Raw genomic sequence first — 25874 nt, forward strand, 5'->3', positions numbered from 1 at the left:
ATATATATATATATATATATATATATATATATATATATATATATTAGAAAACCTTAGACCCGTCTATGTGGCGCCACCACAAACCAGAATTTTCTTTTAAATTTATTTATTTCCAAAATTAGCCTTCCCCTTTCATGAAAAATTATGACTTTTATGAAGAGTTCTGACTTTAATGATGAGTTGTGACTTCTACAAAAAGTTGTGACTTTTATGAAGATTTACGACTTTAATGAAGAGTTGCGACTTTCATTAAAAGTTGCGACTTTTATAAAAAGTTGTGACTTTAATGAAGAGTTGCAACTTTTATGAAAACTTGTGACTTTTATAAAATGTTATGACATTTATCAAGAGTTGAAACTTTTTCAAATAGTTATAATATTTCCGATATATATATATCCTCTATGTTTTAGTATATTTGATTTGGATGAACTTCATTTCTTCATCATTTATTTAATTTGGCTAATGCTAGAAGATAATATTCATATATCAATATTATTACCATCCGTGCACTTCTAATTAATTCCTTTTCATTTATATGTAATATATTCATATATTTCACTCAAATTTGTACTTCATTCTTAATTTATGTGTCATAATTTAAATTTCAAAAGCTAGATAATTTACTTATCACCATGAATGCTTAAATGAAATCTTAAAAAGAATGGTTTGAATTTCAAAACAAGAAAAGGTAACATAAATCTAATATATTCTATCTTGCATAAATATATATATATATTATCTTGTATATTAAATTACAAAAATTGCACTTATATATTGATATAGCGGTTTACACTCGCGCGAAGCGCGCGCAACTTGACTAGTTTCAATATAAATAGTTTGAAACAAGTGTAATATAAAGAAAAATTGATTAAAAAGGTGATGTCAACTCTGTGTATATAATAAGGATACAACGTAACTCTTAAATGAATGTGAAAATACAATAAATTGATGTATGTAAAATATAATAACTTCTGTGGGAGTTTCTCTGACCGACAATCATCATATAAGAGCTATAGTGATGATACAACGATCTACCTCACGCTGTCAGCACATCTTATACCCGATCAAATGTATAGGACCTGAACTACTAAGTGGATCCACTAGTCTATTGTGTAAAGAATTCATCTAAAAAGTATTATCATTTTCTATTCGTGGTGGCTACATGGTTTTACGGAGACATGAGTTATCTCAACTTATGCTCGTCGCCAATTCGATGCTTAATACTACTCCAAAAATATATTAGCTCATATGTTTTAAAAAAATACTTTTATGTGATTTGAGATTAGTTCTCAAAAACTTAGCTCAAAGGCTATCTTGAAAATCTCAATTTCCCTTCTTACTTCATTTATAAAACTATTACTCTTTGAAAACTAGCCCCGAAGGCTCAATGAAAATTTCAGTTTTCTTTCTTATTTAAATGTGAAAACAGTTTAAATTTCTTTAGAAATGCATAATCCCCATATACTTATTTGAAGAAAGAACGTCAAACTTTACTCTATACTTAACTCAAAACTTAAGTCTTAAAACAAAGTTAAAACATTCGTGAAAGACTATTGAAAGAATCAAGAACTTATCTTAACATGACTTTTGATTTCTCTTGACTTTGATTCTTAAATGCTCTTGACTTGACTCTTAACTGATCCTTGAATTGAGTTATGGATTCAAAAATTTTGATTTGTGATTGGAAAGATCTCATGATGTTTAGGAATGATTCTACATAGCTATAGCTAAACATGAGAAAATACAAAAAATCAATATTTGAAGGTGGGTCCATGACGTAGAGGCAGAATTAAATATTTGTTTCGAAAAAGTCTTTTTGAGACAGAACACCTCGTGTAAGCTCCACAACGCGGAGCAGAATTTTCAAAACTGGGTACTAGGCGCGCGACACACGACAACCCTCAGATATCGCCCGTTGAAATTTCTTCTTCGTTTTCCTTCCCCCAATTCACCTAAACTCGGATCTTTTTTTTAAATTACTTTTACATACAGATACCCAGCAAATGTATCTAAGAATCTAACTTGTAACGACCCTATAATGCGACCTAACGAACTCAAAAACTTCATAGCTCACGTAAATTCAAGAACAATTTATGAATTCAAGAATAGATATCAATATCATCTATATTTCAACTCTTTTAGGACGAATCGAAACTGAAATTAATATGCTTGGCATGTTGGAGAACGATCCCAATGTTATGAGAGCCTCAAATACTTGGTAGAAGTAAACCCTCGGCGAAAACACCAACTTTCTTGATCGATCTTGATAAATTTTCCCTTTTCACTGTCTTCTTTACTCTTCCCTTTCTCCTTATGCCTAGCATGAAATCCCAAATTCTAAAACTGATTAAAATCTTATTTGACCCATATTAAACTCTAAAATCGGATTAAAATAATAGGGCAATGATCTGAACAAAATACACCTTAAAAATTCGAACTGGACATTTCCTTAATCCAATAGCCCAACTTCTAAAAGGCATAACTTACTCATACAAACTCAAAATTGTGCAAACTTGGCGGCGTTTGAAAGATCGTACCAAGAGATCTCCAGTCATGTCTCGAACCACACCTAACTCATCTTGATCTAGGAGTTATGATCCTGTGAAGTTTACCAAAAACTCACATTAACTTGCTTAATAATTTTCAGATTTCCTTATACTTTCCAAAAGTAACTATTTTCAGATTTTAAACTTCCTTCTTGTTCTTTCTAGTTGCGAGATGTTAGAATTCTCATCCTTCATCAGCTACAAACGAATATTAGAAAAACTAAATTTACACATAGTGTCGCTTGTGCTGGTACATGTAGACCTTTATTTATAAAATTGATTTGTTATCAATCGCGGTACTTTATCTTCTACCATTTTAAGGACAAGCTTCCACAAATTTCGATACTTCTTGTTGCATCTCTGCATTTGAAATAGGTAAGTCAGAGTAAATTGAAAAATTACAACTAATGCCATAACTTTTATCTTTCTTAATATTGAATTTTGAAATATCAGGATCATCATCACGTAGATATGATGAAGAAAAGAAGATGTCATCCCCACTGGTTACTTCAAATAGAGGTACATCTTTTTTTGCTAAGCTAATATTTCATTTTAGTTCTACTCATAATAGTATAACAATTTATCATGTACACATAAAAAGATTAGAAATTAAACAGAACTGCAAGTTGTTGTCAAAAAATTATGTGTGGTTAAAATAGGTTAGTGATTGTAAATTTTGTGGGGAAAAAAGATTTGAATATGAATCACCCGAGTTTAGTTGTAATAATGAATCAATTAAACTGATTTCTGACCAAATGCGCACAGAGTTAAACAATCTCTTTCTGGGCAACACTGAAGCATGTAAACATTTTCGTACCTACATATTAACATACAACAATATGTTTGCATTCACCTCTCTAGGGATAAATTATGACCAAAATTTAGCATAGAGAAATCACAACATATATACATTTAAAGTTCAAGAACAAATGTATGACTTTATTGATGATTTAATTGCTGCAATGAAAGACCAAAAAATGTACAACTGTATTTCTATTATAATGAAGCTGAGATAAGAAATTGATTGACTTTACCAGCCAATCTTAGTGAATCTATTGTGATGAACTTGATGAATATACTAAAAGCAGTCGTATACTATCTTTCTAAAATCGTTAACAAATGTTCCAAACCTATCTAAATTCTACATTGAACTTAAATTAGATTGTGCTTTGAACCAACAAACATATAATTTTCCAACCACCTCTGAAGTAGGAAAATTTTGATAGAACAACAACGAAATGAAAATTTTTCTACACCTCACACTCGAATATACACCCACAATAAAAAAAATTACAATTGGTAAGTTACTACTATGGAGTTATGATCCATTTTTTATTTTCTCACAGTCAAACTAATCGTGAAAGTGAACAACTACCAAGTGTAATGAACATGACTTAAATTGAGTGCCTACTCGACATGAAATCTAAAGTTTTGTCAAAAGTTTAGAAGAAAAGACAAACTGTTTCTCATAAATATCATTGTTATAAAATTAAATTAAGACAAAAAAGAGTCAAATGAAATGTTACATTTTGGAAGACTGTTACAACAATATAAAGTTGACCAATACATAAAACTTGAGGCACAACTGTTAAATTTCTTCTCGTTTTATCACAATTTATTTAAAGTTTGAGGTGTTGCAAGGAATTATTGATATATTAAGACATGGTGAAAGAGATGTTTCAGATATTGCAAAAGTATGAATACTACTTTTAACTTTTATAGAAGGTCCAACAGACATGTGTTGTTGATATATGGATTCAATTGCATTAGTATACCATACATATTTTTGACAATCTAAATCCAACATGTCCTTTCATGAAAACAAATCATTCCAAATTCCATTATCCTAAAAAAAACTCTCAGAAACAACAAAGGAAAAGAACTCTTATCCTATTTAAAAAGGACGAAAACTACAAATACTTGTACAATTAAAAGGATACAATATTTATAATACTTGATTAGTCTCATACAATCCCTATTTACTTTGTAAATTCAATTGTTATATTAACATGGAATGTGTTAAGACATTAAGATGGTCAAATACATCTATAAATATATTTGTAAAGGCCATGACGAAATTGCATTTTATATACATAGTAATGACTCAAATGTCGAAATAGATAAAATAAAAGAATATCAAGTTGCTAGATGAGTCTCTGCTCCAAAAGTTTCATGGCATCTATTTTCTTTTCCTGTCAGTGAAATAACTCCAACTATATCCCAACTTCAACTACATATAAAAACACTAATATTTATCCTCTAATAGCAATCAAACTGTGGATCAAATTCTAAATAATTCGATGATAAGAAGAACAATGTTTAACTGATCTTTTTCGAAATGAATAGAGTCAATAAAAATGCTATAGAACTCAACTTACTATATAAAGACTTCCCAAAATATTTTGTTTGGTCAACAACAGACAAAATGTGGTCACATCAACGACGACATAGTTTTGTGATTGGAAAAATTGTCATATGTCATTTTACTGAAGGAGAAAGATTTTATTTTAGATTACTTTTAACAAATCTAAGAGGATCTAAATTGTATGAAGATCTCCAAGCAATTAACGGAATATGTTGTGACCCAATTAGAGAAGCCGCATAAAAAGGATGCTTATTATATTCTGATAAAAGTTTTCTAGCGTGTATGTATGAAGTTGTGACCTATCAAATACCTTACCGTTTAAGACGTCTATTCGCTACAATATCAGTATATTGCAATCTTGTTAATCCAAAAGAACTATAGAAAATATTTAGATTCAATGTATGAAGATTTTTTAAAAAAATCCTAATTTAGGAAGAAAATCTATTCAACATTTAGTTATAAACACATCAACGCATTTTACATTTAACGGAACACAATATAAAGGAATATAATTTTGTTTCTGAATATATTATACCAGCTAGAATAACTAAATAATCAAAAGATATTCACTTCGAAAGAATATAATAGTAAATGAAGAAGATCTTTTATTACAAACAAAGTTAAATCCTCATCAATAAGGGCATTTAACACAACACTTGATAGGGTACATTCGGATAAATCAAGTGCTTTTTATTGAGGGTCCAAGAGGAACTGGAAAAACATTTTTATTAGCAAATGTAAGATAAAAAGAGTATATAGCTTAAGCAACTGCAGGTTTTGGTGTTGCAGCTTCAGTTCTCCTCGGAGGCCGAATTGCACATTCACATTGCAGAATTCCAATTGATATTGACAATAACTTTACTTGAAATATTAGTAAACAAAGTTCATTAGAATATCTAATTAGAGATTCAACATTAATTGTTTGGAATGTAGTCTCAATGCCAAACTTAAAATGATACAAACTAGATATTCTTTTAAAGGGCCAAATAGGTAAACCAAATTTATTTGGTGAAAAAATTGTAGTCTTTGGAGGAGATTTTATAAAAACATTGCATATTGTTCACAATGATAAAAGAGAAGACTTTGTGCTTATTATATTCTGATATATGAAATTAACTTGAAAAATTATGCTTATCTGAAATTATACGAACAAAAAAAGATTCGACTTTCTGTGAATATTTTGTGCGAATTGAAAATGGACGAGAAATAACTAACGAGAAAAGAAAAATTATAATTCCACATAATTTTATCATTCATTGTACAAAATAAAGTATAATCCCTAAATCAATTACTCAGAGAAATCTATCCTGATATAAGGACATTCTACTCAGACCAATCTTCTATAACTTTTCGAGTTATTTTAACTACAAAAAATAACGTTAATGAAATTAATGATATGCCCATCAACTTCCTAATAATGTTAAAATTTATATTGCAATTGATGAAACTCTAGAACTAGGTGATCAATGTTGAGATTTTCTTACACACCTTAAATCCTACTAATTTACCCCATACAAATTGACTTTGAAAAAAGACTGTCCAGTTATGTTATTGCCAAATTTAAATCTTCCAAGGGATTATGTAATGAAACACGATTAATATGTCATAATTTTAATAAGCATGTTTTAAGTGCTACTATTGACAGTTACTACAAAAACAAACATGTATTTATTCCGAGAATCCTATTAATAGAATCAACAGATGAAAAATTACCTATTCCTATTAAAAGAACACAATCTCTAATTCGACTATGATTTACAATGAAAATAAACAAAGCTCAAGTCAAACATAAGATTGCGTAGGAATCTATTTACGCGAACCCGTTTTCTCGCATGACCAAGTTTATGTCACTTTATCTAGAGCTAAAACTTCTAAAAATGTCAATATACTAATACGTCCACCTATAGTTGAAGATACAAATGATCATTATAATATAGTGTATGAAGAAATCATTCAAAAAGTATTCACCTAAAATCCTATATTTTCTATCCTTCAGGAGCCAAACCAACTAACCCTAAAAGGACTACAAATGTCTTCCATAAAAGTTATAGCAAGACTCTACATTACACAATAAATTTAGTAAAACTTATATCACTCAACTCTAAAATTGTATATGTCATTTGTTCATACTCTATGGTAATGTAAAGCTTTCACCTTCAAGTGTACATATTAAATTTACATATTATATGTTCACACTTCGTAAAAACAACCCCCTCTTATTTCTAAGATGAAACGATGGTTGTGTTTTCATGCATCTGGCAATTTATTAGATCATTCTTACTCAAGTGAATAAACTTTTTATGTATTTTTCTTTTCAGAATTGGGAAAAGTTAACAGAAATAAAGACAACTAACTCAAAGTTTAGTACTATATGATAGTCGATAATCCTTTTTCCCTCTTCTATGATTCTTTTTTTCCTTTTAATATTGTGATCTTATTTCACTAGTTTTGAGTATATATATGTTTGATGTGTGTAGAATGAGACAATATTGTTTGGCCCACAGAAGAAAAATCATTTCCCATTCACCCTTTGAAATACGTGGGTAACATATGGACGCTTAAGTAGGCTAATGTTTTCTATATTTGGGACAACTAAGTTGTTGATGGTTGACATACTGACTACTTAATATGTGATTTTCAATATATATTCCTTAATCTGTAATATATTTCAAAAACTTTGTATAGATTCTCCATCATCAATCCTTACATGAATATGGGTTGTGCTCCAAAGGATAAACGAGAAATCTAACTCTAAGAACACAAGAAAAGGTATATAAAATAGCTATCATTATAGGTCACTTTTCAAGAGTTAAACACATTAGGAAGAAAAATTGATTTAGTACGATTATATTTTATTTTAAGTATAAGTGATGATGAAATCTCCACTTCTTCATTTCTAAAATTTGTTAACTATAATTATGGTCGAGCTGTGTTCACTGTTGAAAATATCGGTCTCCTATTTTATACTCGATGTCTTTCTTTACTTTTTGTAGGTTTAATGACATTTGACAAGCAAAATATGTCATTGAATTGTAAGTGGTTGTATATTTTCTTCACCTTTAAGGTTATTCTATCCAATTCCAATATTCTCCCTTTTTTAGTTTATCGAAAGTATTAGATTCCAAAATGGATATAGGGACTTGTGTCCGTGCATTTAAGTAAATTTACACGATCAAGTTATTAATTTAATTTTCCATTTGGATATGTAGTTGGATTCTAATGTTGGTTAATATGTTGATTAAAACAAACTATAATGTACTTATATGACAAGGAGACTTTCTTTTAATACAAGGAATTCTTTGTAAGGTAAGGTATTTATTTTTCATAGACTGCAAGTTTAGGTATATAAATAGCAAACAATCTCCATTTTTAACCTATCTTATTCATTTATCTGAAAGTTCTGCCTTCATTTTACTGTATATTTGCTTCTTGAAACAGTTCATTGAGAAAACCAAAACAAACAAGTATCAAGAGTTGTACATGTTCATGAATAAAAGTAATAAACTTTATTTAATTTTTTTAACAGGTGATCCATTTAAATAATGAATAGTTGATGAATTTATACGATTTCCTTTTACTTGCTATTTGTCTACTATACATTGGAAGACAATAGGGTGAGATTCTATGCATTTCGTCCCTATCTAAGATGACATAGGTATTTCTATTATTGTCTCTCTAACTCCTTGGAGAACAGATATTTCATTTTGTATCACGTAGGTTACTATATATAATCCATACATTTTGTAAATATAAATTTGATTTTCTATCCAGATATAGCAAAAAATCAATTGATTTCTAATTAACGGTCTACTCTACAGGGGTGGAGTAAAGGTGGAGTGAAGATTACTAGCTCATTGCACAACTGCACATGTCCTTCTACCTCCTCCATTTTCCCATTATTTTGCTTTGGCTCTTACATCATTTTTTCATCTTTTCCATCATCTTCTACTTTTGTAAGTAAGCTAATATGTACTTTGAGTTAATTTACCTAAAACAACTTTAGTATTAACCACACGATATTAGTTGATTATAACAAAAGGCATGTTTGTAGTATTGTTACGATTGGTGAAATTTGTAATCTAAATAAATGATTTTCTTTTTTCCAACCTATGTAAATCCTACTATCAATTTACAACACATGTAATTCTATGTTATAAGCTACAACTACTACTAGTTGGCTCTCCCCCTCACAATTCTGTCCTATACAGAAGAAGAACATGTATCTCTAGCAAGCACTAAGGAGAGGAGCATTAAAAAGGCCAAATCATTCGTCTCAAGAGAGGCTGAAATGAAAACAACATTTTTGGCCCGCTTGAGTGATTTAGGTTTTACGTCAAGTGGACATACAACACTCGGTTATGTATGTTCTAGTAAATTTTCGTTTAAATAAATGTTCAATAATGAGATAACTTCACCATAAAACTATCACTTTTTGGCTGCAAATTGTGGAATTCATGTAGCATGTTCAGCTTTAGTTGTTCGACATATTAATTTAATTGGGGAAATTTGAGGGTTAGAACACTTATATAGGGTTTTTGGTGGTAAAACAACATAGTATTAGCTTAGAATAATTAGAAAAGACTCAAAAGCCTCTGAAAATAATAATTACAAACCCACTCGATGGTGGGGACCTACGATCTGTGGGTCCACCTATGCACCATCCTGTCCCTCTGTCGATTGGGTTAAGAGACTACGATTTTGGACTCCAAATGACGGGACTCACCCACAGGTTGTGGTTCAATCAACGGGTGGTGGGTCCCACCCATGGTCCTCCACTTTCGACCTCAAAATCTCTCAAAGTCTAAGACTCACCTACGAAACCGATCTACAACTTGTGGAATGAATGACGGGTCGTCCTGGTGAACCTTCATCAAGGTAATGGAACTTGAAATTTTTGGAAAATCTGACTACTAGCCATGAACCTCACCTATGGTCCGTGTATCAAACAATGAACCGTCAGTAACGTCCGTTGATCCTGGCACCAGATTTCTTGAAAGCTGAATTTTTCGCACTTTCTTGAATCAAAAGTGTTACCCTCTTCTTGCCTTTTGGCTTGACTTCTGCATCCAATTGTTCTGGAAGATTTGGCTAGTTGGGTCATAATCGTCGTTCCATTCGGCGCATCGTCGAAGCGCTTTTCACTTGCCGAGTTGGGTTAGTTCATGTGCTACTTCGCTAGAAAGTTTGGCGAACGGGAGGCTCACTCGGCGAGTCGCCAAGTGGCTTCTGCGAGCTCCAACTCTTTCATTCTTCAGCTTTTCCAATTTTTTCACTTCTTTTTGCATAGCAGTGTCCTTGCCTTGTTCTTAAACCTTCATTGTTGCACATAAACAAATTAACATAAATTATGCACACAAAATAAACATTGAACACACTAATTCATTCAAAAACAAGCTTTAAATGAGTCTAAATTCCCAATTCATCAATGCACTGTATTTATAATTCAGTGACACCTCTGACGTCGTTATCGCTTCTGCAGGGCGTGCAACCGTTCAATAAATAATTGAATAGCAATTTTCCCCTCCAACATCTTTTTTCTCAGTTAAAATAGATAATAAAATTTTGTGTACAAACAGGTCAATGTTGGGTGTATATATATAGTCGATCAAGTTTAGTTGTATATAGGTACTATTAAGATCATATGTAATTCAATACTAGATTGACCAACTAAGGTTAAATCTATATTGAAAAATGGAGAAGGCCTAAATTCCTAATCTACGAATTAGAAGATTTAAAAATATGGATTTTAGGGTAACAAATCAATTCATGTATAGTTACACTAGAAGCTTACCTTTGTCTCAATATAAATTTCTTGTCCTTGATATTTCCTACACAATCGTATTGATGAAAGCTCAAACTATGAGGAAGAAGGGTTGAGGATGGTTTGTTATTAATAGAAAAATCGATTCAGAGGTTTAGTTTCTTCAAATTTTTGATTGGGGACACTAAAATCCTTCTAAAAAAACCATAATTATCAACACAAAGTTTGAGCTGAATTGTTTTCTATTAGAGTCAAAATTCATGGCATTTGTGAGAATTCGAAATGTCTAAGGTAAATTTTATCTAAGCAATTTCAGGTTCTTGGTTGTTCTTGATTAGATTTTAACTGACACACAAAACCATATGTAATCACAGAGCTACCAAATATAGGTACTAATCGCATAATATCAGATAACAGAAAAAATTTCTATGAACCCAATTCAAAAAAATATATACTTTTTACCAAAATGAGGTAAAAAAAAATCATATTTTTTCATCAAAGCAATTGCGGAATACGGAGGTGAATGACATCTCAAAAACAATTAATAAAATGGAAAATTCCCCAATTTGTTTTGATAAAAATAAAAAAATTCAAACCTCTCAATTCGGATGGGATCAGAGCCAAACAGGAGGTTGATAAAGTCATCAGGTTGACCGAAAATGGTTGGTGCTTTCCTCCGGCTCCTGAATGAAGTGAGATTCATTGGCTCCACCGGAGACTCCCCGTTATTCCCCATTTTCAAATAGACAGAAAAATGGAATACTAGTCTATTACAGGTAGAGAGAGAGAAAAGGATCTGTTTCACTACAGAAAATTCAAAAAACCCCAAAATCATAGAAGAGTACAGAATGCATGTGTATACGTATAATTTTTTTTTTGTCTATATGAGACAGAAGAAGATGTTTATATGTGGGGACGGGGTTTAATTAGAATGGCAGAGAATTATGCTATTTTTAAACTTAAATTAATTTGAAGTTTCTGCATACAGTTATTGGGACCAATTAGGGGTGTGCATTCGATTTTTTTATTATTTTTATTTTGTGGTTTTAAGTTTGGATTTATTGATTTTGGGTTTTAAAGAAGTTTAATTCAGTTCGAATCAAAATAAGTCTGGACTAATTTGATTTTTTTTCTTTTTCGGTTTGGGTTTATTTGATTCGGTTAATCGGCTATGTCAATAATTAGAAACATAACAAAGTTATATTTGTAATTTGAAAAAACATAATGAATATATAATATATATATATATATACACACACACAGGCTAGCTCTAAAATTATGACTTTTATGAAAATTTGTTATTTTTATTGAAAAGTTGTGACTTTTATGGAATAAAGGAAGTATTACTAGATACTAGGACTCAAAAATGTTATTTTATTTGTCTCAATATATGTGGTACATATGAAACTAGAAGAGTGAATCAAGTTTTTGTATGATTTCAAATATTTTGAATTGTTAATGATTGTGATTTAAGTATTATTTATATAATTTTTCAAAAAATATGTGCTATTTTTTCTATCTCAATTTATGTGGGACATATGAAATTCTGAGACTCAATTAAATTTTTAAAATATATTTTTTAATGTTTTAAGTTGTTAATTATCATCGAGTGATCCTGACCTGCTCACATTCTCCTCAATTCCAGAGTCAACAAAAAATTTAATATATTGTTTTGAAAAAATTAAATTATTAATTATTGTGATTAATAGTATTAATAATACACTTCAAAGAAAAGTAAGATAAATAATTGAATCAAAGAAAATACTAATATAAATTAAGAAGTTGAAGTAGAAGAATAAATCAATTTATTTTGACAAATAATTAATTGTTTAGAAAATGTTCACATAAAACTCCCAAGAAGTTTTTTAAAGAGTAAATTGACAAAATTATCTTCTTATTTATGATTTTCAAATATGTGTGCAAATATGAAAGTGATCAACTAATATGGGACGAAGAGACTAAATTTATGAGTCAATGCATAAATATTACTCTCTTTGTCCCTAATTACTTGTGCAATTTTCTAATGATAATTCAAAAGTGAACAAGTAATAAGGGACAAATAGAATAACAAAAACATTCAAGGATATAATTTCATTATTGTCTTTCGTGAAATTATAAATATAACTTTGTAAATAGTGTAATTTATCTTCTAAAAATATGAAACTTCAATAAATAAACGTACAAATATTGAAAAATATTAAACATTCATTTTGAATTTTGAACAATTCAATTATGTTGAACTAACCCTTAAAAAATCAATTAATATGGAATATAGGACTCAAAAATGTTACTCGCTCGGTTCCACAGATTTTAACTTGAAGAGGCTAACTTCAACCCCCCCACCCAAAGAACCATTATGTTCCTTTGAACCTTCATCCTACAGTGTTACAGCTATTTGACCAAAATTTACAGACTCTTGGGCACCAGACTTCTAAGGAGCTATGTTTTGATATAGATAATCAGCTATTAGATTCCAGAGATGAAGGCATTTTAACAAAGATTTACAGACTCAGACTTCCTAATTTGCTAACTTTTGATATGGATAAATAGTTATGATATTCCATAGACAAAGGAATTTCAACAGCAGGCCACTGTCAGCAGCTTCAGCCACAAATCCAGTCATAGGGTCATAAATATTCTTTTGATTCAGTATTTTATGAACTGCTTTGTTCATTTGATCCTTCACCATACATAATTACAACTATTTAACAAAGATTTACAGACTCTTGGATACCAGACTTCCCAAATTGCTAAATTCTGATATGGATAAGTTGAGATAGCAGGGACAAGGGCATTTTTGATGTATAATTCCCAGGGATTGCAGAAACTGGCCAAAGATGTTATTGACATATTCCTTTCGATTGTCACTTCGAAAAAGTTTAACATGAGAATTGAGTTGTGTTTTGACCATTTTTTCAAAAGTGACAAAGGTGGTGTATGTCTGTGATTTGTGTTTTAGTGGGTACAACCAAGTGCATTTTGTAAAATCATCCACAAAACAAATATAATAGCGAAAACCAGCAAATGAAGGAACAGCAGTAGGACCCCATAGGTCAGAATGAATAAGTTGAAAAGGTGCAGTTATACGCTTCTCAGATAAAGTAAAATGTAATTTATGAGATTTAGCAATTGAACAGGAGTCACAATTGTTTACATGAATGGAAGAAAAACCTAATTGAGACATTAAAGAATTTATTATTTGAGTAGACGGGTGACCCAGACGACTGTGCCACAACAGACTGTGGCCATCAGCCGAAAGAGCCACCGGAGCCACAGGAACGCTTTCTGAAACTGGGTGGGCAGACGAACTTGTGCCAGGAAGAACGTACAGACCATGCTCACAGGGGCCCTGAAAAATCACCCTCTTGGTAGTATTGTCTAGGATCTGAAAATCATTAGAGGTGAACAAGAGTGAGCAATTATTGTCTTTTGTGAATTGGTGAACTGAAAGGAGATTGGTTTTAATAGAAGGGACGTGGGTAAGGTTACCTAGGTGAAAGATAGCGGTGGGGGTTTTAATGGTACCCGTGCCAGTGTGAGAAATATTAAGGGACTCACCGTTGCCAACAGTAATACCATTGGAGCCATGATATGGATTTGGAGCGTTAAGCTTGGATAGATCAGAAGTAACGTGCATGTTGGCCCCAGTATCCAACAGCCATTCAGAGGAAGGGCCGGCTTGAGATGCATAATTGGCACGGTTATCACTATTTCGGCTCTCCTCATACCGAAACCAGCAACGAACAGCGGTGTGTCCTGTTTTCTGACAGATTTGACAAGTTGGACGATCCCGCTCGTAAGTGCCCTGCCCGCCGCTGGAAGATGACTGCCCGCCGCTGCCGAAGGAGTGCAGGCTGTTGTTGCTGCCGTGCTGCTGACCGTCGTACGGCGGACGACTGCCCTGCCGACCGCCGCGCCCGCGGCCTCCGCTGTTTCTGCCGTAGCCGCCGCGGCTCCCCTGCCGGCCGCCACCACGCCCCCCGCGATAGTTCTGGCTTGCGGTGAGGGCGGTGGCCGGCTCCATAACAGCGGCTTCTCGGAGAAGAAGTTTGCTCTCCAGATCCACGTTGATTTCTTCACTTTTTAGCCACGAGGAGAGAGTATCCAGGTCAACGGGCGTTGGACTGATGCGAACCGCCTGTTTAATGGAGGAGTAAGCTGATGGGAGCCCCCGAACGACGCACATGACGAGATCTTTTTCGGGAATGATTTCGTTCACGGTGTTGAGGGCTGTGATGATGGTGGAGACCTCGTCTAAATACTCCGCCATAGTTTTCGTGCCTTTGGTAATTGTGTGGAGACCATCACGCAATTGAAAAATATGAGAGTGGGAAATTGATGCATAGCGTGTTTCGAGGGCCGTCCACAGGGCTGAAGCAGTTGTGTAGGATCGGACGTGTTTCTGAACCGTGGGAGAGATGACCGCAATCAAACATGATCGGATCTGGCCATCCACGGCTTTCCAGGCGGCATAGGCCGGTTTGGTTTTTTCTGATTTGTCCGTGGCGGTGATGACTGCCGGCGGAGGTTCTGTGCTTCCATGGACGTATTTGAGAAGGTAATTGGCCTCTAGGGCTGTAAGAACGGTGATTTTCCATGTAGGGTAATTTATGTCTGATAATTTTTCGGGAATCAGGGCATGAAGATGCCTGAGAAGGAGCTTAACGCCAGAAGGAAGTGAATCGAGAGGATCCACCTCGGTTGTCATGGCTGCCGCCGCCCAAGAGAAGAGAGGGACCGATCGGTGCCCTAAAGAGAGAAAAACCCTAGAGAAAAGAAGATCTAGGTTTTCTGGCTCCTGATACCATGAAGGAATATTGATTGTATTAAAGTGTTAACCTAATAAGGGAATACATGGGAGATATATATAGGAGATATAGGAAGGAGTACTAATCCTAATAGGACTAGGATTAAGGAGTACTAATCCTAATAGGACTAGGATTAGTAGACAGTAAATACTAATATTATTTAATACTATTATTTAATACTATCTGTTATTTTACCAACCTCCGCGTCTTTGGGTGTCTTGCCTACCCTGGCTACACCCTCATATTACTCACAAATTACAACCCCGATCCCGTCCTTGTATTTTTTTGGGCTATCATCCTACCTCCAAGGGTTATCGCTGTCTTGACCCACAAACTCATAAAGTCTACATATCTCGTCATGTCAAATTTGTCGAAAATGAGTTTCCCTACGAGTCTATTTCCTCCTCCACAAATACATCATTCATTGGCGTCCTTCCCCTTTTTCCAACATACTCACAGGGTCCCTCACCACCTTCCCCCACACCTCCACCCACTACCCAACCACCCCTCATCACCCCTTCGACCGTCACCCACAATACACCCGCAACCACCACCCACACTCACAACCAACCCGAACCACCCCATACCCACAACATCTCCAGCCCGATCCGTTTTGGGTCCTTCCCGGCCACCCCCGAATCACCACCGCCCGTGCCACCCCCCAATACTCATCCCATGTTAACCCGTGGCAAAGCCGGTATCTTTAAACCCAAAACCTTTCAGGCTACCATACTACCAAATACACCCCTTCCCGATAGTGAACCAACAACCTACTCTGTTGCCTCAAAAAATGCTTATTGGCGTCATGCTATGGATGACGAGTTTAAGGCTTTGACTGATCAGAAAACTTGGGTTCTTGTACCTAAGCCCCATGGGCGGCACCCAGTGGGCTGTAAATGGGTGTACAAAATTAAACACAATGCGGATGGCAGTATTTCCAGGTACAAGGCTCGTTTGGTTGCTAAAGGCTACAATCAGGAGTATGGGCTTGATTACTCCGAGACATTCAGTCCTGTTATTCGGCAGGAAACCATTCGCCTGGTACTGTCACTCGCCGTGCGCAACAATTGGCTCATCAATCAGTTGGATGTTTCCAATGCTTTTCTTCATGGCATGCTTGATGAAACTATCTACATGACGCAACCACCGGGCTATGTTGATCCCCGCTTCCCTCAACATGTTTGCAAACTCCAGAAGTCTCTGTATGGGCTCAAGCAAGCCCCCCGTGCTTGGTACACACGTCTGAAAACGTTCCTCCAGGGACTCGGCTTCACGTGTTGCGTACACGACACGAGTCTGTTTACTCGACATTCAGCACACGGTACAGTCATTCTTCTTGTCTATGTAGATGATATCATTATTACAGGCTCTACTGCAGCTCTCATTCAGGATGTCACTCGAGCTATGCATACTACCTTCAAAATGAAGGACCTTGGCCCGTTACATTATTTTCTGGGAATGGAGGTTTCTCGGACAGGCAGCGGCTTGTTTCTTCATCAGTCAAAATATGCTCGAGATCTGTTGCAGAAAGCTGGACTGGAAAAATGCACCAGTCAACCAACACCGATGGCAGTCTCTTCGTCTACGAATGGAGCCGACACCCCCTTTGCCGATATCACCCACTTCCGCAGCCTCATTGGGGCTCTACAGTATCTGGCCATTACCCGTCCTGACATCCAGTTTGCTGTCAACCGAGTTGCTCAGCGCATGCATCAACCAAGTGAACATGATTACCATTGTCTAAAACGCATTCTCAGGTACATTTTTGGCACTCTTGGTCGTGGTTTACTCATTCGACCCGGGGACTTGGAGCTTCGGGGTTTCTCAGATTCAGATTGGGCGAATGATAAAAATGACAGAAAATCTACATCGGGGTTTCTCGTTTTTTTGGGGCCGAACCTGATCTCCTGGTGTACAAAAAAACAACCCAAGGTCTCTCGGTCCTCGACTGAAGCTGAATACCGCGCCCTTGCTCTTCTTGCTGCTGAGACCATGTGGGTCACATATATTCTTCGCGAACTCCGCGCCACTCACACTGTTCCTGCTCTCTATTGTGACAACAAATCAACCATCTGTGTGGCCAAGAATTCCGTCCTACACACCAGAATGAAGCATGTTGATACCGATTGTCTCTTTGTTCGCGATGAAGTTCAGGCCGGCACCATGACTGTGCAGTATGTACCCACTGAAGAACAACCGGCTGATATTCTCACCAAGCCTCTCCCGAGCCGACAGCACGATTACCTCAGTTCCAAGCTTCCGTTCGCTTCCGCTCAGCTCAGCTTGAGGGGGGATAATAACAGATAGTATTAAGTAATATTAGTATTTTCTGTGTACTAATCCTAGTCCTATTAGGATTAGTACTCCTTCCTATATCTCCTATATATATCTCCCATGTATTCCCTTATTAGGTTAACACTTTAATACAATCAATATTCCTTCAATTTTACTAAGAGCATGTCACGAATGAAAAAGTTGCGGGGACAAGGAACAGGCCCCAAATGAAAAATGCAGTAGCTTCAACGACAAATCCAGTTAGCAGATCATAATGATTTCTTTTGACCATTCCATCATGTACCCTGTCATAATGCATCATAAGATCCATATAGCAAAGTTTAAACGTACCTTGCAATGTACAGTCAAATGAAAGTTCCTATATAGTTTGTTTCTTTTAGAAAAGTGATTTTTCAAACTTATAGTTTATAGATCAAGATATAATGTAAGTGTGGTACAAATAAATTATTGTGTGAATATTTAACCATAAGATATAAAGTGTGTTTTTTGCTCAAGGTATAAAGGGTTTTCTCAAAAATCTTGATATTGTCAAATGCAATGAAACTTGTTTCAGTCTAGCAATAGATGAAATACATGAATATCTATAACGAATGATTACTATGTAAAACTAGACGATGATTGTTATATGAAAATACTTGAAGGATTTAAAAGGTTTTAAAGCAATTCCATTGAGTACCTAATGATGATGAGACTTCTTAACATACAGAAAGAATTTTTTTAATCTCATTAAAATGATTTAAAAATATCATGTATTAGTGTAATTGATACACTTACAGATTGTTGGTTATGCAAATGCTAGAAGATTATTTGATCTATATCACAAAAAATATGAGAAGGGATTGTCATATTATTATTCAAGTTAAACCAAGAAACTAAGAATTAAAGTAACTCAACACATAGAAGACGAGTGATTTTCTTTGAGTAGAAAAGATGAGCTTCAATAAATTTGAAATGATCAATTTTAGAGCAAGAAACTATTTGATTATGTAAATGACCATTAGTTATTTGATCCGCATAAAGATGGATCGTAATTGGATATTTTTTTACATGTGGAACTATAACAATATCTTGACATTCAACGAATCAAACACTAGTACCCACATCTTCAAATAATACAAAGTATAATATTGATTATGAAGTAAGTGAAAAGTGTGTTTGATTGGAACCGAGACCTATCATATTCAGAAAATATGTGATTTTCCTTTGGAAAGAGATATTCTAGCCAACATATACGAAATATTATATAACTCGATTGTAGGGAGGGTACAATAAAAGGAATCCTGACAAATCATATTTCACCAAAATAATTTTTTAACACACGATCTTCAATAAAATGGTGAGATAGACATTTGAAAGACTCGTTCAAGTGATAATCTTGTAAATGTATTCACTATGTATTATCAACATCAATATTTGAGAAGTTGTGATATCAGATTGGGATTCATCTATCGTGAGGAGAAAAAATATGTGTTATACTCTTTTCGTTAACTATGGTTTTATTTCAATTGATTTTTCTTGGTAAGTTTTTTAACGATGTGTCACGCTCCGAGCCTACACCCTAGACATGGACGACTCGAGAATCATTACTGGTCGCAAGCGAACCTGTGGCCTTACTCAATATCTAGGGAAGACTTAATCAACAATATAGAAACTCAAATGCAAAGATTAAACTGAAATGTCTCAAATACGTAACTAAGAATATTTAAACTATTCAACTAGTCATAAGAACACAACTCAAGTCTTGAACATTAACAATTGGAAATGAAAGAGACTACTCAAAAAACAATTCTCTAGGAAGCCTCTAACAATTAAGATAGAAGTCGGGACAAGACCCACAACATCCTAATATGATTGAAAGTAAATGTGCAACCCTCTGAGACAAGGAGGCTCACAAAGAAACTCTGAAACTGCAAGTAGTATCAACAGAGCGCTTGTTGATGACTCTGGTTACCTATATCTGCATCATCAAAATGTGCAGGTCAAATGGCATCAATACATGAAATGTATGAGCATGCGAGGGGGACTCTAAAGCACAAACATGAGCTTCAAATGATTAAAAAAGAACAACAGACTCACTTTATCTCAACTCAACTCAAGAATACTCAAAGCAATAAGAAAGATGTAGTTTAAAAAATAGTTTTTAAAGCAATAGATAATAACTCAATGTATTTTAAAATATATTAATACTCTTTTACTCTTATTTGGGTGATTATCTAACCGGCAACCATCACTATGAGTTATGTGATGATACAATGTCTTGCCCATACTGCAAGAACTATCATATACCTTGTCGGAGTATATGACATCCTCAAAGAAGTAGATCCAATAAGTTATGCTTAAAAGTAATAAAGAATCATTTAAAAGATATAAAAAGTATAATCCTTTATTCACACTGGCAAATTTGGTATATGAGGACTTTGAGTTTTCTCAACTCTCTTAAACTCGAACTCCAACCAACCGATCACAACTCGTATGGCTTTATCTCAGTTGAACAAAATCAATGAGACGTTTATGGTATATTGTTTTCAAATAAAAAAAAATTACACAAAAAAGAAAGTCAAACAAAGTAAGACTATTTTTAATTCTAAATTGACTTTTCTTTTTTATTATTTTCAAGTGGTTTTGCTTATTGTATATATGTTTTTCTTAATAAAAAATATTATTATTCCACCAGTATTAATGCTTCTACTGTTCAACATTTTTCATGTTTCTGTAGAAGCACTAAGGTGGGCTGAAACAAATGATGTTACATTTATAAAAGGGAAAATTGTATATAATATTAAATTACTAATTTAAATTAAATGTTATAAATGTATTTTAATTTAATTATATCTTATATCAAATTATTGCTATTTTTCGCCTCTCCCTGGTGGAATCTCGCTCGCTACTCTCGTTTGGTGGCTGTCTCGTTCGCCTCACTCGCTTTTATACAAACACAAATGTGTAAAATGCGTTTGTGTTTGAATAAAGCGAGAGGAAATTGTATATACATATATATTTTCGTTCCCCTCTCTTCCTTCTCCCAATTTTCGCTCGCAACCCTCGCCTCTCTCACTTATACAAATAGAAAAAAATTATGTAAATTGTGTTTCTGTTTGTATAAAGCGAGAGAAAATTGTATATGTACATGCAAATACATATATTTTCGTCATATACACTTATAATTATACTATACAAATACTCCCTTGTCCAATTTTCTTTTGTTTTTCTCTCTTTCTCGTTTTATACGTACACAAATTATACAATTGATCTTTTGTATAAAACTGCTTTCTTTTGTATATATATAGCGAATTATACAATTGATTTCTTTGTATATGTATAACGGATTATACCGCTTCTTTTTTCGTATATTTGTAGCTAAATATATATATTTATGTTTGTTATGGAGCGCGATTATGCAAAGTATAGTTATAACATACAAATATGATTTTTATTTGCTATATGTAAAAGTAGTCATTATAAAATGTTCTCCTCTGGTTTTCTGTCAAGATTAGCAGGCTACATAGAATCAACTGTTAACTCCATACCTTTGTATAGAATAATAAACAACGGTACATATTGGTATAAGATATTTTCACTTTTTACATATAATAATCTATGTTAAAAATTGGCTTACATTGTCAAATAAGAATGAAAACTAGTAAGTAAGCTTCCTATGAAACAAAGTACTAAAGCTATTTTTGTACACATTTACTAATTTCATTCCTCTCTTGGAATCCATCGGCTCCACCATAAGCTTTTCCGTTTATTGCTAAGATCATCCATACTCTCATTCAGGGTTTTTATAATTTTCCTTTGAAGTCGAAGAGCTGATGCAAGAGCATTCCTCTGCGCATTTGACTTCTTCTTAGGCTCTATTTCCTGTAAATCAGAAATGGAAAAACAAAACAAAGCGTATTGAGGAAATTTGACATTTAATAACCAACATTAGTAACAATGTCGTAATGCCATGAGAATACATACCCTAAGCTGCTGAAGTTGTGCTTCCGTGAAGCCCCCATCTTGTTCTGTTCCTGATTTTGCCATTAGTTGAACAACCCAGTTTGCAGCTTCACTATAGTCTTGTTGTGTTGCCCGCAAGAATTGCAGCTTTAGGTTCTGAATGAAGGACAGGGCTAGAAGACCTTCTCTATCAAAGTATGGATGAGCTAAAGCTGTCTTTGCACTAATTCTTTGGCGTGCTTTGAAACGTACCATAGATGTTAATAGCTCCCACCCTATTCCACCATCCAAATCTAACAACTCGAAGCCTTTCCTAAGTTCAGGGCCAGCCCGAGGCTCTACACTCTGTCTCCACGAAACTAAATCATAGTCGCATCTCTTCAGTTGTCGGTTGAATTGAATGAGACTGTTGTCACTGCGTAATCCTGGGAATGCCTATCATGGAACAAACATATAAATTCTTCAGAAAACACTACAAGACAGAAATATCAGCATTTAACCTATTTCTGACTGCAATACATAGTAAATTTTAAAATCTTGTACATGCAATATCCAATTCTATTTTAGTTTTATTGATTTAAGCATTGGTATGTGCAAACCAACTGCCTTGACTAATCCGTATTTGCACCAGAAAAGCCCATTAAGGAGGAAGGGGGGGAGGGGGGGGGGGCTATTGGAAGAGGTAAGATCACATCTACTGGGCAATTTGTTTAAAGTTATAGCGAATCCAGATCTTGGTTATATGAGCTAAAGAAAAAGAGAAAGGAAACCAACAAGTTCTTTTAAACATGATTCTAGAGTATATTTAATTTAAGGAACCTCTCAAGTCTTGAACAAAAAGGTGATCTTGACCAGCTCAGCCACGATTAAGTTAATATGAGCCTGAATAGAAATATTAAAATTCGAAAAGAAATAATTTATAATTCCAAAACAGAGGTTAAAATATTATCTATCCAAGTTTTTAAAATAATGTATACATGCTCACTTTTCATGTTGAAAAATGCAGTTTTTTGAATTCCCTTTCTTCTCTCTTTTTCTTCTTCATCTTCTTCTTCTTTTTAATCTACAAACATTTTTTTATTTTTGTTGTATGAAGATTGGTGGAGGTGATTCGGAAATACAATTTTTTGGAGCAGACAAGGAGATTCTGCAGTAAATCCAACAACTACCGAGCCTAATTGCAACAACTTTGATAATTACAACGAAGGAATGTGTTACAGTAACTCAGAATTTGTTTAGTTGTTCCAATAACTATTGAAGTTGTTCCGACAAATTTAGTAGTTGTTTGCAGCAACCTAATGAAGAAGTTGAATTTACTATTGAAGGTGGAAGTAGAGAGGAGGCAGAGATGTGGAGAAGGAGGCAACAGTTGAGGCGGGGAAAGAGAAGGAGGTGGTGGTGGAGGAAGTGACGGATGAAGAGGTGGCGGTTATGGAAGTGAAGGAGAGCAGGATGGGGAATGTGGGGCCTTTGTGTATACAAGAAAATGTGGGGGGTTTCAAATTAGCGACATTAACACTAATCTCAAAAGAGTTACACCTACCCAAAAATAACCAAAATATAAGTAGTCTTTCCTCAAATAAATCATGCAAAGGCCACCCTTAATTAAAGGACCTTTGTTTCTTACTTAATATCCATAAAGTTACTATTTGCAGGTCATCGTTCATTTTCTTCCTCATGTACTAATGTAAACCGCGAAGCTATATAGAGCTTTTCTTACTTAACCTGCCGAGTAAAAGTTCTTCCATGCCCAAGAATAAGTGTGTGGACTTATTTTCAACTTCAAGAAACTTTTCTAGTCCATGAAGTCAAGAAGCTACATTAAAGACTATTCCTTCTTAAAATGGGAAAAATTGTTCTTATTTCCTTTTGTTGTTATATGTTAATTTCTTTATTGTTTCCTTGTAGAATAGGTATTTTATTTCCTTGCTTTTATCTATTTTCTTTCCTTATCAGAATAGCAAATGTAGTCATCAAAGAAATGTAGTCATCAAAGAAGAGACCCTAAGCCTATATAAAGGGCTGTGATGCCTTGTAAAAGACACAGTTCAAGTTCTTTAGATAGCAACAATTAGAAATACAGAGATTATACTCGCTTTCATTTTCTTAATCATTGTTTTTGGTTCCAAACAAAGTGGTGATAGACCTTATCTTGTTCTAAAATGTGTGAGGTTTCTAGCCACATTAGCGGTAACTTTAGGAACTACAAATCATTTGATCATTCAAGAACACATGTTCCCCATCCAAAATCATCATATGTTAACTTGTTTTGAAGTCGTTGCTTCTTTTAGAACAAGTGAGTAGTCATTTCATAGTTCAGAATCTCATCTTTAACCACGTTTTAGAAACTCTTGATTACATGTTCTACATCACGAGATATATCAGTTTTTCCATATCATTGTTTTTTGCTTAAAGTTCAAGAATCCTAGTTGACTAGTTCTTTATTGATTCAGAGAACCAAATCATGTACTCAGGGGAATTGATATTCTCTACCTTAAAATAAGAAAAATTAAAAGAAACTGACAATCACTTCCTTGAAATCCTTTTAATTCCAGACTCAAATGTCTAGATTCTCCCGAAGAGCTTAATTTTGTCCAAGAAATATTAATAGTAAATACTAAGTAGCTTTTGATTTGAATCTAACCATTTGCAGGAATATGAGACCGACACTGTAGATGTCAAATCGATCTGGGAGATTCAGCTGTTAACAAATTAGCATAACAAGGAGTTAATTTTACAAAAAAAAAAAGGAGGTAATGAGCCAAAAGTGTGTAACAGGTTACCAAACCTGCCATAGTACTGGGGACAGTGCAGTTGCAACTGGAGCAGACGGTGCGGAAGGGGTTTGTGTGCTCATAATGTATTGCTCTGGTGCAGCGTATCTTGACCGGAAAAGACACACAATTAGAAAAACAAGTAAACCAAATCTCTAAGTGACAGATCCACACATGCAAACATACCAAGTTATAAATGGTATTACCTGAAAGTCTTCCAAAACACAGATGATCAGTAACACAGAATGCATCTGTTTTCTCTTTACCTTTTAATGGTACAGAGATTAACTTTTGAGATCATACCAATCTCAATAGTCAATATACAGTCAGATTAGTATAACAACACAAATTGACCCTTTGGATGATCATTCATACTCTGTGCATCTCTTCCACGTGTAAATTAAGCTAATATAATTAAAACTAACAAGCAGAAACATGCCATAAATCCAATCTCAAAGTCATCTAATGTTCTTTCGTATGTGCGGGAAAGTACTCATTCATTATGGTACATAACATACCCATTAAATTGGACAATCCTGATATTTCATCACTCAATTTCAGAGAGAGGTTACTCTGTTAGGACCCGCAATTTTTTTCTATTTAGGCATATAATTTTCAGTTTGTCAGCTTGAACATATAGAAAAAGAACACTTCTAAAACGCGCAAATATGAAGTTGATTTTACTGGTAGTCGTCAAAGAACGAACTTATAAGGTTAGCACTGATGGTTCATTTGGGAGATTTGAGGACATCTGGTTATAAATAATAAAGGGGTGATTAACAAAAAAAATTGACTTCAGAAAATACGTAAAGTGAAAAAATGGATGTGATTCGATGAGCAAATTGGCATCATACTTCATTAATCCATTAAAGCAACAACAAACACAGATTGAGATGTTGAGGTTAGAATATACATTACCCTGACAATAACACGGATGGAAAATGCATGTTTATTTAATTTGATTGGAGATGTTTTTGAAATGAATAACAGAAAAGACTGATATGAAGCCATCCTTATGAGCTGAAAATTATATAATGCCACTTTTTTTTTTGAGAACGTAACATTGTGTATATTCATTGAAACCAGTGCTTGGGTTGCACAAAACCATATTTACAGTTTGTTAAAAAGCAAGAAAACTGAATCTGAATCCTAACAAGAACCTAGGATATCTATAATGGATTCAGTGTCCTCTAAATACATTTGCTTGCACCAGAAATAAAAAAGCCTGATACAATTTAGTTTGATCTTTTGGAGATCACAATTCTTGCTCTCAAAACATCTAGCATTTCTTTCTTTCCAAACAGTCCACCAAATACAGGCTGGGACAATCCTCCATCTATCTCTATCTCCAGTTCCCACTCCTACTTCCCCCCCCCCCCCCCC

At 34.2% G+C, this 25874-nt stretch overlaps 1 protein-coding gene and 1 long non-coding RNA gene across 3 annotated transcripts in view; both read right to left on the reverse strand.

The window, feature by feature from the left end:
- Positions 1 to 9354: 9354 nt before the first annotated feature.
- Positions 9355 to 11586, reverse strand: LOC114075169. The gene is made up of 2 exons (XR_003575571.1): positions 11269 to 11586; positions 9355 to 10223 (listed from the first exon to the last, which is right to left on the reverse strand). It is a non-coding gene; the product is annotated as an uncharacterized LOC114075169 (long non-coding RNA).
- A 9697-nt stretch (positions 11587 to 21283) lies between these two features.
- Positions 21284 to 25874, reverse strand: part of LOC107007041 (serine/threonine-protein kinase STN7, chloroplastic) — a 13693-nt gene continuing 9102 nt past the window's right edge. The window contains exons 6-9 of one of the 2 annotated variants that reach the window (XM_015205514.2): positions 24506 to 24599; positions 24362 to 24418; positions 21739 to 22152; positions 21284 to 21636 (exon numbers count right to left, since the gene is read on the reverse strand). In XM_015205514.2, the coding sequence (XP_015061000.1) occupies positions 21475 to 21636; positions 21739 to 22152; positions 24362 to 24418; positions 24506 to 24599 (727 nt within the window). In that variant the 3' untranslated portion in view covers positions 21284 to 21474. The remainder of the gene's footprint in view (positions 21637 to 21738; positions 22153 to 24361; positions 24419 to 24505; positions 24600 to 25874) is intronic. The other variant, XM_027913401.1, reaches the window with a different exon arrangement.

Source organism: Solanum pennellii, chromosome 12 (assembly GCF_001406875.1).
Source record: "Solanum pennellii chromosome 12, SPENNV200".
Taxonomy (NCBI): Eukaryota; Viridiplantae; Streptophyta; class Magnoliopsida; order Solanales; family Solanaceae; genus Solanum; species Solanum pennellii.